Source organism: Eptatretus burgeri, chromosome 16, assembly GCF_056783735.1.
Source record: "Eptatretus burgeri isolate ZD-2024b chromosome 16, Ebu_testis_v1, whole genome shotgun sequence".
In the NCBI taxonomy this organism is placed as follows: domain Eukaryota; kingdom Metazoa; phylum Chordata; class Myxini; order Myxiniformes; family Myxinidae; genus Eptatretus; species Eptatretus burgeri.
Window position 1 is genome coordinate 14,951,248 of NC_140976.1, and position 13,603 is coordinate 14,964,850.

The 13,603-nt window shown below is 44.8% G+C and overlaps 2 protein-coding genes across 2 annotated transcripts in view; one reads left to right on the forward strand and one right to left on the reverse strand.

The window, feature by feature from the left end:
- The first annotated feature begins 43 nt into the window (after window positions 1-43).
- Window positions 44-10,705, forward strand: LOC147010576 (gap junction beta-2 protein-like). The gene is made up of 2 exons (XM_085859036.1): window positions 44-180; window positions 8,809-10,705. The coding sequence occupies exon 2, from the start codon at window positions 8,870-8,872 to the stop codon at window positions 9,629-9,631; it is 762 nt and encodes a 253-aa protein (XP_085715162.1). The 5' UTR covers window positions 44-180; window positions 8,809-8,869; the 3' UTR covers window positions 9,632-10,705.
- LOC147010577 (uncharacterized) overlaps window positions 5,720-13,603 on the reverse strand; it is a 9,350-nt gene continuing 1,466 nt past the window's right edge. The window contains exons 1-2 of the mRNA XM_085859035.1: window positions 13,244-13,603; window positions 5,720-7,420 (exon numbers count right to left, since the gene is read on the reverse strand). The exon at window positions 13,244-13,603 is cut by the window's right edge and continues 1,466 nt beyond it. Of these exons, the coding sequence (XP_085715161.1) occupies window positions 6,388-7,317 (930 nt within the window). The 5' untranslated portion in view covers window positions 7,318-7,420; window positions 13,244-13,603 and the 3' untranslated portion in view covers window positions 5,720-6,387. The remainder of the gene's footprint in view (window positions 7,421-13,243) is intronic.

Genomic DNA, 13,603 nt, shown 5'->3' on the forward strand with positions numbered 1-13,603 from the left:
TGAACACGTCAGCAAATGCTTCGTGCGATCCCCCTCTGCCCCCCCACTCCCCCCTACAGCCCCCCCTTTTTTGGGTCACCAAATAACAGCGCGCGACCGTTTAACGTCCAATCACCGCCACGAGCCTTCACCTCCGCACCTGTGACGATGGAGACGCCGAACGACAAGGTGTGATTTGCGGTGAGTGCACTTGCTTTCCGGGATCATTATAATAATCGTTTTATTACATGTTAACTAAACAATTAATAAACTGAGAAACATCTCGTGTAAGTCTTCTCAGTTTGAAACGCAGAGGAAGAAGAAGAGGAAGAGAAGAAGAAGAAGAAGAAGAAGAGGAATATACCGACAAACATCCCGTGTAAGTGCGGCTCGAAACGTCAACCAAAACGCCATCCGACATCAGGGGGTCATCTCCTGCATCCCGAAAGCATTTCGTTCGCTTCTCACAGACGTTTTTTTGTTCAACCGATCGTTTCGTGATGGCGAAGCTCGGCCAGTGACGAACCGTCGTGACGTCATGTTCGGGTGTGACGAAATCCTCATGGCGGAGAACTGTCAATGTGAAGCCGGGGTGACGAACATGTCGGATAACTTCAGAACCATTGAGTTGGAATTGTGAGGTGTGAGGTGAAACGTCGGCCCAAGTGTCCATTTTAAAGACCGTCACTTCACTGCTACTACTACTACTGTAGTACTTCACTGCTACTGTAGTAGTACTTCACTGCTACTGTAGTCGTACTTCACTGCTGTTCTTGATCCGGAGTTGAGCTTTGGGGGTAAATGATAAGGGTGGAATTGCGATTCGGTCGTGATGGTCTCATAGTCCTCCCCATCCCCCCCCCCATCTCTCACTTGACCCGTGAAACCCTCGAACAAATTCAACGAGAGAGTTCATAGAATACCTTACCCCCCCGCCCCCCACGATGTCTTGAGAAACAAGGACACTGGTGGGGTCCAGCGGCGGATTCGTGGTGGTGGTGGTGGTGGTGACCCTTTCTGCCACCGACGATTAACTAAAGCAGTGGTTTTCAACCTTTTTTCATTGATGGCCCCCGAGCCTGGTGTTGGATCAGTAGTTAGGGTGGTGGCTTGGGATTCCAGGATCCTAGGGTCCTGAGTTCAAGCCCCATCGGCCACTGAATTAATACACCAGGGGGTTGACTCAGCCTGTCATCCTTCTGAGGTCGGCGAAATGAGTACCAGTTCCAGTGTGTGTACTGGTAGAGGGGCACTGCATCAGCGACAGTCGCGCTTCAAGAAATGATAGCTACCCGGCAGCTAAGCTGCCATACGACCACCATGGCACCCTTAAACTCTTCTGTCTTAATCTGTGGCACCCCCTATTCAATTTTCTTCTATCTCTGTCGTTGCCTTCAGAACATTGCAGGCTTCGCAACTTAAATTATATTGGATAAAACACACGATTCCAGGAGTGTTTTTTTGCGGGTTTTTATTACCACCAATGGATTCCAGACACAACATAACATTGGCAAAGTGTACAATTAGCCCGTTAAAAAGATACTGTATTACTGGTACAACTTCCAAACTACATTTGATTTAATTTGAGTGATGGAACTATAAGTAACGAAATGAGAAGCATTGTTACCTTCGCAAACTTTGTTGCGAAGGTTATGTTTTGATCACTGTGTATTTATTTATTTATTTGTGAATATTTGTGTTTGTTTGTTTGTTATTCGCAGAACTCCAAAAGTATTGAACTGAATCGCAGCAAATTTGGTGGGATGATTGGTTATTATCCGAGGACCATTTGATTAGATTTTGGGAGCGATCGGGTCAAAGGTCAAGGTCATGTAAAGGTCAAAATCGTCTTTTTACCATATCGCGGTCAATTTATATCCAATTTGCAAGTAACTAATGCCAAAATGTTCAGAATTCAATGCCCCATCTTGTGATATGTGACATGACACAATGACGTAATAACCCTTATTAGCGGTTGGGAGTCAAAGGTCAGGGGGGGGTCACGACATTGCAAAATATGCGGTTTTAGTCATGACATGGTCAATTCTTATCCGATTTTCATCAAACCAACACCAAAATGTTGACTGTTCTGTTCCCCACACTCTAATACCAATTACAAAATTAAAAGTACAAAGGTCAAGGTCAAGGTCATGAATGTCAAAATCGTCATTTTGCCATAGTGCGGTCGATTTTTATCCAATTTGCATGCAACCAATGCCAAAATGTTGTGAATTCAATGCCCAATCTTGTGATATACGATATGACACAATGACGTCATTACCTTTGTTAGCGGTTTGGGTCAAAGTCAGGGGGGGTCAACGACCTTTATTATCATAACGCGGTCAATTCTTATACAATTTGCATGTCAGTAGATTCAAAATATTTAGAATTCAATTCCCTATCCTGTGATGTGTAATATTTGATTTCTTATAATGTGACCAGTTGTCATCAGATTGACTTGACACCGACACCCAAAAAGGTCAGGGAGTTCATACAGAAATTGTACAATGTACGTGAATCAGTGTCAAACAGCAGGAAATTTAATGTTTTTAAGCCATCATAACACATATGAGATGGCAGATGTGGTATGGGATTTAATCCCCTCACAATCAACGGTTTCTGGGAGGGGGGGCAAAATGTAGCGTTGGCGAAGGTATGCGCTCTACTGAGTGCCCGTTCTAGTTTTACATGTTCCTGGTATCGGATTCCACCAACACAGAAAGTAAAAATCCCTCCAACAAGTGAACGAGGACTATATTAGCGAAACAATTTCCAACTCGACTTGTCAAATACCTTATGAATGGCAAATTTTGTTGCAAATTTGCTGCACCGGTTAAGACAGGCACTGGTTAAAAAGCTATAATTCACAACAATTAATGAGCCCTGAGGTGGTGGAGGCCCCAGGGCACGTGTTTGGTGGTGGAGCCCCCGGGGCACGTGTTGGGTGGTGGAGGCCCCGGGGCATGTGTTGGGTGGTGGAGCCCTCGGGTCACGTGTTGGGTGGTGGAGGCCCCGGGGCACGTGTTTGGTGGTGGAGGCCCCGGGGCATGTGTTGGGTGGTGGAGCCCTCGGGTCACGTGTTGGGTGGTGGAGCCCTCAGGTCACGTGTTGGGTGGTGGAGGCCCCGGGGCACGTGTTGGGTGGTGGAGGCCCCGGGGCACGTGTTTGGTGGTGGAGGCCCCGGGGCATGTGTTGGGTGGTGGAGCCCCCGGGTAACGTGTTGGGTAGTGGAGGCCCCGGAGCACGTGTTTGGTGGCGGAGCCCCCGGGGCACGTGTTGGGTGGTGGAACCCCCAGGGCACGTGTTGGGTGGTGGAGGCCCCGGGGCATGTGTTGGGTGGTGGAGCCCTCAGGGCACGTGTTGGGTGGTGGAGGCCCCGGGACATGTGTTGGGTGGTGGAGGCCCCGGGACATGTGTTGGGTGGTGGAGGCCCCGGGACATGTGTTGGGTGGTGGAGGCCCTGGGACATGTGTTGGGTGGTGGAGGCCCCGGGACATGTGTTGGGTGGTGGAGGCCCCGGGGCAAGTGCCCCGGTTACCTTTCCATAAATCCGGCCCTGGCGGCATCTACGAGCAGTGAATTGATTGGTTGAGATGATGTAAAATGCCGTAATATTTTGTCCAAGTACTGCCGAACGGAATGGTTTTGAAAGTGGCAAGAATGCGATTTTTGGTCTATGGTGTTGAAGTGAAGTAATTAACTAGAAATTTTTTGTTTAATGGCTGCAGAGAATAAAATTCAAAAGTTTACTGCTGTAGATGCAGCGTCTTTGACACCACCTTATTTAACACATTACAGTAGTTCTTCATGCCCGTTGTTTGTGTCCTTTATAACATCATTGAAAACAGTAGGTTTCTTGTTTGGAATGATTTTTAATTTTGTTTGATTGCCAAATTGCATAAAAAAAATCATCTCCCTCCTCTCAACACATGCGTGATCGGGACAAATTCAGAGGCACTGTTATGCAGGTTCGTTTTCAGATTCGTGTTCAAAATATACCGATTAATTGAAATCAATCGATCATAAACTGACCTTTGTGGACAGAATGACAGACAGACAGACAGACAGACAGACAGACAGACAGGAAACAATTGCTTAATCCCGCTTTTCTCTTTGCGTGAGCGGGTAAATGAATCAAAACCGATACAAGTATTAATCAGAACTGCCACCAATCGTGGCCGAAGACACCATGCACAATGGAGCAGATCGGAGTCACAAAATCGAAAGTGCACGTGGACATTTTCATGAACCTCACCTGTAAGCTGTCCACTCTGGGTACGAATCCCGAGCTCGCTGTTCATAGGCAAGGTGATTCATCAATGTGTGTGCGTGTGTGTGTGTGTGTGTGTGTGTGTGTGTGTGTGTGTGTGTGTGTGTGTGTGTGTGTGTGTGTGTGTGTGTGTGTGTGTGTTAAACTGGGCATCTTGTCCACCAGCATTAGTTGGTGGACGATAAAGATCCCATGGAGTCCTTCGTAAAGGGGAGGCGAGCCATCGCTGGTCACCTGACCTAATGACAAATTCCTGCCCTAACTCCTGCTGGGAATGCAATGGCAAACCACTCAGTATAACCTTATAACTCAGTATAACCTCAGCCAATAAACTGCTTCGGCAGCACCAGCACTCTGTACTAGAGTATGGTGAATCAGAGAACCTGACCGTACGTGACGTGCGTCGTGTCGTCATCGACTACTGCGGCAACACGCAATTGCACGGCAGTAGCCTAACCCTAAAAGCGTCAGTGGAGGAAAAACCCGACAATTGAAAGTCGTAATTGAATGTTGACAAGAGACACGTCATCGGTACATGAGGCAAAATATCTCACGCAGCAACTCAGTATAGGCGACCAGTGAATGATACCAATGCAATAACGCAATAAAGTGCACGACAATGAGTAAATTTAGCCCCAATTCAGCCAAAATGGGGCTCCGAATTTTTACACAATGTGGGATTGTGACGAAAGCGCTGAAAAACAATGGCCAGCGCACATTGTGACGTCATGCGGCATCAAGAAAAACTTTCGGGACTTCTCGAGACGTCCACTCCACACGGTTACAGCTGTCCGTTTTAAACACCTTCAAACAAATGGAACACTTTCACACTCATTGTAAAATTAATTAAATTAATACACTTTACAAGAATCAACCAGTTCAAGGATGTTTGATTGATATATATATATATATATATATATATATATATATATATATTTTTTTTTTTTAACCTGATCGTTCATTTAAAATCATTATCAGGACATTCAACTCGAGGTTCAAGATCTTTCACGAGTCCCTCATCTCACGGGAAATGCGAAGCAAATGGCACATGTAATGACGAAGACATTTTGCTTTAAGAACAAAAACAGCGCAATTAACTGACAAGGAGACAGTTTAAGCTGAAATGTTTGTAATTACGTTCTCATGAGAACACAGCAGGAGGGGAGAGAGAGGGAGAGCGAAAGAAACCGAAGGTATGGGTGCAGTTTGGATATATCTGACCCCAATGAAGCTTTGTAGAGTGTAGATGCAAACGTAATGGACTAATGTACATGTACATACGAGTCAAGCTTTGCCACATGCGCCGACGGTATGGCACGATAATGAGATTGTGGGTGACAACATACTCGGCCGAAACACCACTACGGGGTTCCACGGTATTGGTCACCCTAATCGTATATATATATATATATATATATATATATATATATATATATATATATATATATATATATATATATATTCCTTGAGCCCAGACCTCAAATTTGGCTCACAACTGCCATCAGGAGGTACCAGACTTTATAATGCATTTTAGATAGCTATACATCTGAGTAGTCCAAAAAGTCCATGTCGACTTTCTATGTGGTAGCTTCGTGTCAGAGCACACCAATCTTTATCACTACCCCCAGAATGACAAAAATGAAGGAAAATAACTGATTTTTTTTCCTAGTCCTGGAATTATTTTCTTAAAATCTTAACAATATAGCTAAACTATGTTTTATAAGACACTCTTTAGTGATTATTAGATTCATATATTACTATACTAAATGTATAAACACTAGTATCATGCATACTTCGGGGATTATCATTGTAATCCATTCATAATTTCAAAAGTGCTTCAAACATTTTAAATGAGTTAATACTGTAACATATATGAAACTTCAAACAGCATTGTATTGTTATATAGGCCTTGGTGAAAAATGTACCATTATATACCACACAGTTTGACACAATAAAGATAAAGGTCCTGATTTCCTTGAGATGCACTACAAAAGGAAACCACCGCCACCATGTTACATTATCTACTTCTATCTAATTTTCAATAACACCATTAGTAACCATTCTAGTTCTGTAGAATATCTATGAGTTAGTTGGGATAATTGTAAACCTTTAATTTCCTTACTACAAGTACCAGTACACTATTCTTCATCACTGGCATCATCCTCATCTGAACTGTCCTGTTCCATGGTAAACTCTGAGTCACTTTTCATATTGTCACATGTTTGTAGCTTGCACATCGCTGTGCATTTAAGCCCATTTGCCATGCATTGACAATCAGGATGACTGCATACTCGTGAGCATTTACATGACATAAACTCAAGCACAGCATCTGGGGCAGGTGGGCCCTTCATCCATTGAATGATAAGTTGCCCTTCTTCATTCAGGATCCAACCATGACCTTCAGGACTTGGGATGGATGGATAATTATGTAGGCTACGACGCCATATGCAGAATTGGTATTTTGCCCTTAATGCATGAAAGTAAAGACAATCATTACAAGGAGGAAGCTGTCCTGATTCGATGTCACCTCTTTTTGCTTTGAAAAGCTGATAGCGCATGTCATTGACCTCAGTAACTGCTAATCTTGTGGCATACATATAACAGGTGAACTCCTGTAATGCGTCATACAGGTCTGCTGAGAGCATCCATCGCTGTCCAAGATCCCCTAATGTCTTCTGATACTTGAGCTCTTTTATGCAAAGCTTCAGCGCACCGAATTTACCACGTCCTCCAAAGGCACTTACTGAGTAATTTACATCCTCTGATATATTTGTCCTTCCTTTGACAGAAAATACACTTAAGTGCATACACTCTTGATTTGGTGTCAATTCCACTTTTTCTTTCTGATCTGCCAAAGAAAGATCAGCATCTTTGGCCAATATGGCATTTAATGTTTTCTTGAGTGTGAATGATTGCCGGCATTCATTCTGATAAAATATGTCTGGCACAGTTTCAGCAGCAGCATATTGAATTATGGCTTCAAACTTGTGAATATTTCCAGCACTCAGGACGGTTTGCCAAAGTCTTTTGGTTTGGTAAGATCTGTGATGGAACTTTCTCTGCTGCATATTATGCAGGTTTCATGTCCCACTTTTGGAATAAGGCACTTCCGCTTTGTTGGAACCACCTCATCTTCTGAGCTTGACTCCATTATTTAGTCAGACATCACACCTGAAACACAGAGAAAGATATTACAATATAAATTAAGTTGATATTCTGCATACATTTAGTGTAAGGTTTCTTTAATAGATTTTACCATTAAGATCAAATGTTCCTGCCACCATACACTAGAAATTAAAAAAAAGATGATACTGTCATTTTATTTTATAATTATTGTCTGTTAGTGGTTTTGGTAACTTATTTAAAGTTAACTTATTTAAAATTAGTAGTATTAAAATTTATAACTTACCCATGCTTGTCAGGCGATACAAATACATGTGCAATAAATAAATATTAGATCCTGAAATACAAGTTAAATTTGCCATTCGAGCTCACACGCTGGCAGAGCAATTCTGAAATCAGAATTATGTTATTTACATGTATTGTATCATTTGTCAAATTTATAAATCCTATTTTGAAGTATGATGCCAATTCATGATTGTATTAGGAATATATGTATTGTTTAGAAATTTGCAACAACATGCAGTTGGTACCAAACATCAGTGAATTAAACAATGAACTTATTTACCCCCTCCCCCCTCCCTCTAATAAAATATGCATTATTTTGTTTCCAAATAATAATTTTAATATTTATTGAGGATAAATTCAATTGTGTGTAATATACATTCAGACAATATTTCATGCATATAAACTCATAAATTATTGCAAACATGCAAAACACTGATATTTGCGACCACCCTCACATGGCTGCTACTGGCAAGATAATATATGTGGAATAGCTCACTTAAGCTACCAGCTTGGAAAGTCTACATGGTATTTTTTTACATTGTATATGTATATGAATTGAAAAAATATATCAAAGCTTGGTGCCTCCAGATGGCAGTCACCAGGCCACTCGCTCAAGGATTAAAGGTGCAGTGACGTATCACGATGGGTCGTGTTTACGTGCTTGGCACGCTGTTAAGCACGTGAGCCTTGCAGGACATGCACGATGCTGTGTGGTGCACGTGCTCTTGCATTCACCCCACACACGAGATGTGCCTCATGGTCGCCTCCCGTCCACAGACCGGCTGTAAACGGTCTTCCACGGAGGATGAAGGTCAGAAATGTCAACGCGAGTATTGAGTTGAAATTTCTAATAAATCAACTTGATGTTTCTTCGAAACTTTATTGTTATTATTAAAATCCGATCCTGTCTCCACAATAATCCCCGGACTAAGAAGATTGCTTTTCGATAATATGCGTTGTAAGATATCATACAAGGATCAGTCTTTGTCTAATACCAACATTGTAATGAAAGCACCTGTTTGAGGCAGCCATCTTGTTTCACGACAAACTGTGTGTGACCGTTTAGGATAGGTTTAACTGCTTTAGAGTCTGGAAGCAATTTCTTCGTGCTTTCTCCTCACGTTACGACACGCATGCCCTGCCTCCCTCAGCGTGTACGAGTTTCAACACACTGCCGATTGAGGACATGCCCAACATCTCAACGCCGAGGTAATGAACTGGGAGTCTCTGTACACGTTGGTGAACGGCGCCAGCAGGTTCTCCACCAGCATTGGACGCGTCTGGCTCTCCGTGCTCTTCATCTTCCGGATCATGGTGCTGGTGGTCGCTGCGGAGGCCGTTTGGGGGGACGAGCAGGATGACTTCGTATGCAACACGCTACAACCGGGCTGCAAGACCGTGTGCTACGACCATTTCTTCCCCTTGTCGCACATTCGGCTGTGGGCTTTGCAGCTCATCTTCGTGTCAACCCCTGCACTGCTGGTGGCACTCCACGCCACAAGAAGCACGCGCCACATGCACACCATCAAGGACAACACGCACGTCTGGCAAGGAATCACGGGATCGCTCCTGTACACGTACCTGTTCAGCGTTTTATGCAGGATTCTATTGGAATGCGGATTCCTGGCCGTTTTCTACTACCTGTATCAAGGATTCATCATGCCTCGCCTCGTTAAGTGCGACGCACCTCCGTGTCCCAACGTGGTGGACTGCTTCATCTCACGTCCCACCGAGAAAACGATCTTCACAATCTTCATGCTGACCGTGTCGGCGATCTGCATGCTCCTCAACATGGCTGAGCTCTTCTACCTGCTCTGCCAAGGATGTGTCCTGCAACACCCGGCGGCTCCTTGCGAGTGTTACAGCAACGCTCGCCGCCATCCTCCTTCGCCCCCGGCAGAAAATATCGACCCTCTCGCCCTGGGGTCCGGCGACCGAACCCGACTCATGGTAGAAATGGGAACTGATCCCTGAAGAAGAAAACCGCAAGTCCGATCAGATCTCATCGACGTTTCGTGAAACAAGCATGCTACTCTCATTCGTTATGGGAATTTTCTTCATCTGATTTCGCACACGATCCCAGAGGAATCTGATGAGAAAGTTTTCTGTGGATCATTTGTGCATCGTCAGGGATTGGTCACTGATACTGTATTTTATGCTCGTTTTCATGTGATGCTTTGAAGAATGAGAAAACGTTTTATAAGCAGTCTATCTTTGTGACCATTACTTAAAACTTTTCCTGGTTTTAATCTTACCTTCCACTTGAGCTGGCAGGATGGCCAAGCTAGAGGGACGCACACTGGTCTATAATATAAGCTGTCGAGCCCGGGTTTGATTCTCGGCCCAGCTATAAACTGCCATCCTGGTGTTTCACAAGGCAGGGTGATTCATCAATGTGTGTACCGTCCCTCGGACGGACGTTAAACGGGCGTCCCGTCTGCCGGCATTAGTTGGTGGACATTAAAGATCCCACGGTGTCTTCATGAATAGTAGGCGAGCTATCGCCAGCACTCTGAAAAATTACAAATTCCTGCCCGAACTGCTTAGTCGAGCGTCAAGCCTGGCCAGACAGTTCGTGAAAGACTTGGGCCAAAAACTTTCCCCACCCCACAAGAACGTGGGAATAATTGTCGCCATTAAGGAAGGAGAAGAAGAATCATAGTTCCAAATCACAAAAGACACAATGGCAATGTGACGTTTCTCACCACTATGACGTCGATTCGGTACTTTGTTGATGGGTTTACACTGATTCTGCAGGAAATGAACCGAGTGATAAAAAGGAACATCTGAACTTCGCCAGAGGATAACTGCGAGGTTATAATGCTTCGTGGGCTGGGTCTGAGTCTTAAACACGTCTATGACGTGTTCTGAGAGTCCCCAACCCTCTCCACCCTCCATTTTGCCTTTTTTTGTAATCTACTTGGGAAGTCATCATTGATGATGTAATCAACCAGAGCCAAACGTCACCAACCACACCAATGAGATGAACAACCACCAAACAATTATTACAATCTTCAATATTACCAAAGAATAAATCAATTGCATCTATCTGCGTTGACCTCTTGATGATCATGATCGTGTGGTCTAGTTGCATCTCAACTGCTATTATGGATGACATTGTCCCATTTATGCCTGGTGTTGGCTTAATGGTTAGGGTGGTGGGCTTTGGATAGTTGGATCCTGAGTTAAAATTGCAACTGGCTGTTGAATTAATTCCAGGTGGGGTTGACTCTGCATGTCATCCTTCTGAGGTTGGTAAAATGAGTGCCAGCTTGCTGGTATCCTGTGTCAGAGTGGTGACCTATCCAGGATTGTGCCCAATAGCCAAGGAGACTGCTTTAGGCAGCACCAATGCTCTGCACAGAGTATGGTCCCAATGGATGGATGGATTGTCCCACTAATAGGTCACGTGTGTGTTTATGTTGGAGCAGTCGATCGAACAGAAAACTGCTCAGGATTCACCGGCGGTTAAAAACGAGGTGCCATTGTTAATTAGAATCGAGAATGTACACATTTTATAAAAGTTTACATTTACGCATCGGCTGGTGAAGAATCACGACCCACTTCTTCAATTTTAGAACCACCGTCTATCTCCCTTTGGGGCTTCAAGGTCTGCGTTTCTCATATAATCTCCAATCCCTTGGTGCAATCTTTTCAAATCATCATCATCATCGTGTTCCATTACCAACCAGCTGGCTAGTGCTTGCCAACGCCAAGCCAGCCGTTCCTCATCAACTGTTTTGTTGGAGTACTAAAGCCACTTGGCGAGCACTCAACAAGCTGATTGGTAATCGAACGAAGAACTGTCTCAACTCACGTTGGGGAAATGGGTGCCGGTGATAACTGGCCCATGCTTCACGAAAGACGCTGTGGGAACTTTAACGTCCACCAATGACTAATGCTGGAAGATGGGTCCTCTGGCTTAATGTGCACCAGAAGGACGGATGCTTCATCCCTGCATGCGAAGCACCAGGATGGAAGTTTAGAGCTGCTGGGTCGAGATTCCAACCCTGGCGACACAGTTCAGATGGATGAATGCATATACTGTGTCTCCTCGGAAGCTATTCTGGCTGACCCTATCCCCATTAACCATGTTCAACCCAATCCTTAATTACGTTTCCTCCCCTGTACCTGCAGTTGCTTCATTCCCTTACTTGGTGGCTCCGCTGTCCGTCAGTTCGTCGCCTTTGACATTTTGTCAGCTCGCTCTTGTAGATATTAACAAGAATGACCGCACTGTGGTCACAACCTCTGACAAAAATCCGGTAACGGGATGATTGGGAAACGAGCATTCAGATCACTTTTAAAAGATGAATAGCATGATTGAGAAACACACATTTAATGCGCAATTAAAAGGATTAACTCGACACCTCTCATCCATGTCAGCCTCCACCACGGCATCCATGTCAGCCTCCACCACGGTTATATCAGAACAAACTGATTCGTCACACCGTCCTGGATTGTTTAACCCCAATGTGAGGGAGGAGTTCAAAAGCTACGTAACGTTTTTTTTTCTTTTTAAAGGAGGCATGAACAGTGCTTGCTGACGGGCTTGATTAAACTTTACTAAATTTTTATTCGATATATGATTAGATTTTTCGAGGTCCCTCATCATGAGTAACACTTGACCCAAACAAAGCCAATGGAAATCTGATGCAACAAAGCCAGACAGTGCAGAATCAGCAGAGGCCAACAGGCCTGATGTGTTCGGCCCACCAGAAAACCAAGATGGCGGCCATATTGTTGTGGTGCCGGGTTCAGGGGCGGGGAACGACTGCTTGATGGAGCAGTTGGGCCGTCTCCCACCGAACACCTGGAATTGAAGGTCGTCACTCCGGATAACTCCGAAGTCGACTGGTCGCTGAATGGACCGTGGACGCCAATATTTTGACCGCACGGTTAGTCTTTTTTTGTCTTCCAATTTACCAAATTCGCCGCGCAGTCGAGCTAATGGGGAAGCCACACCCTCGGCCGGCTTTGTCCGAACCGAGTCACTGTTACCGACTCGGATCCGAGGTAACCAAGCGGGAATTACCAAAGCCGCACCGGTCCAAATAACAATCTACGGCACAATCAGCCTCACTATAACTCAAACCCAAACCATGCTAGGCCAATGAGAGAAAATACAGAAAACAAGCTGGTACATTTAACATGGGGTTTATTCACAATAATCAGGAAGGGAGACACAGAGCAGAGTTAATCCGCCTAAATTGCAATGTACAATAAAGCACGGCACTTATGCAATTCTACTTTTAAGACTGGCCACAGACAGACACACACACCCAAAAAGAAATGGAGCCAACTGACCTTTATTCGGACCCTCCAGCCACGGAGGATAGGCAAGCTGGGGGTAAGAGTTTGGTCGGGTACCTGGCCACCTCGTACGGTCTGGCCGACCCGCACTTGTGAGCTTGGAGTCCGTTAAAGGAATCATCTTACATCGGGTCAAGCCCAGGGCACTGGAATGCCGTAAATCCTCTTGATCGTGGTGTCAACACTCAAAGTGAGACCCTTTCACACGTCACAATCTCATCAATGGGATAAATAAATAAATGACGGGGTGGGGGGGGGGGTATGCAGACCCACCTCTGAAAGCCTGAAGCACCTGGGTCATCATCTCGTTTCCCAGGTAAATAGGTCATCGCAAAACGATCGTTCGAGGTGGAGTACACGCCCTGACACGTGATCGCGTTCCCAGGCAAATCTACAAAGGAAAAGCGGTGTAATTGCTTGTTATTCCACTTTAAGCGGTGACTACAGGTAAACGACCACAGCTTGCAATCTCGCGGAGCGCAAACGTTCAGGTCAAAAATGTTACCGATGATGTTTATGACGTCATATTCAAATCCTCTCCCGCGATGTCGACGTTGATGGTGTCATATTGACGTCATTGTCATTGTCTCGTCGTCCTGGTTACCTCCACCAGTAACGGTGGACAGAGATTAC

Bases quoted from the DNA above. Each gene is read 5' to 3' on its own strand.
- LOC147010576 (XM_085859036.1), top strand. From the start codon at position 8,870: ATGAACTGGGAGTCTCTGTACACGTTGGTGAACGGCGCCAGCAGGTTC.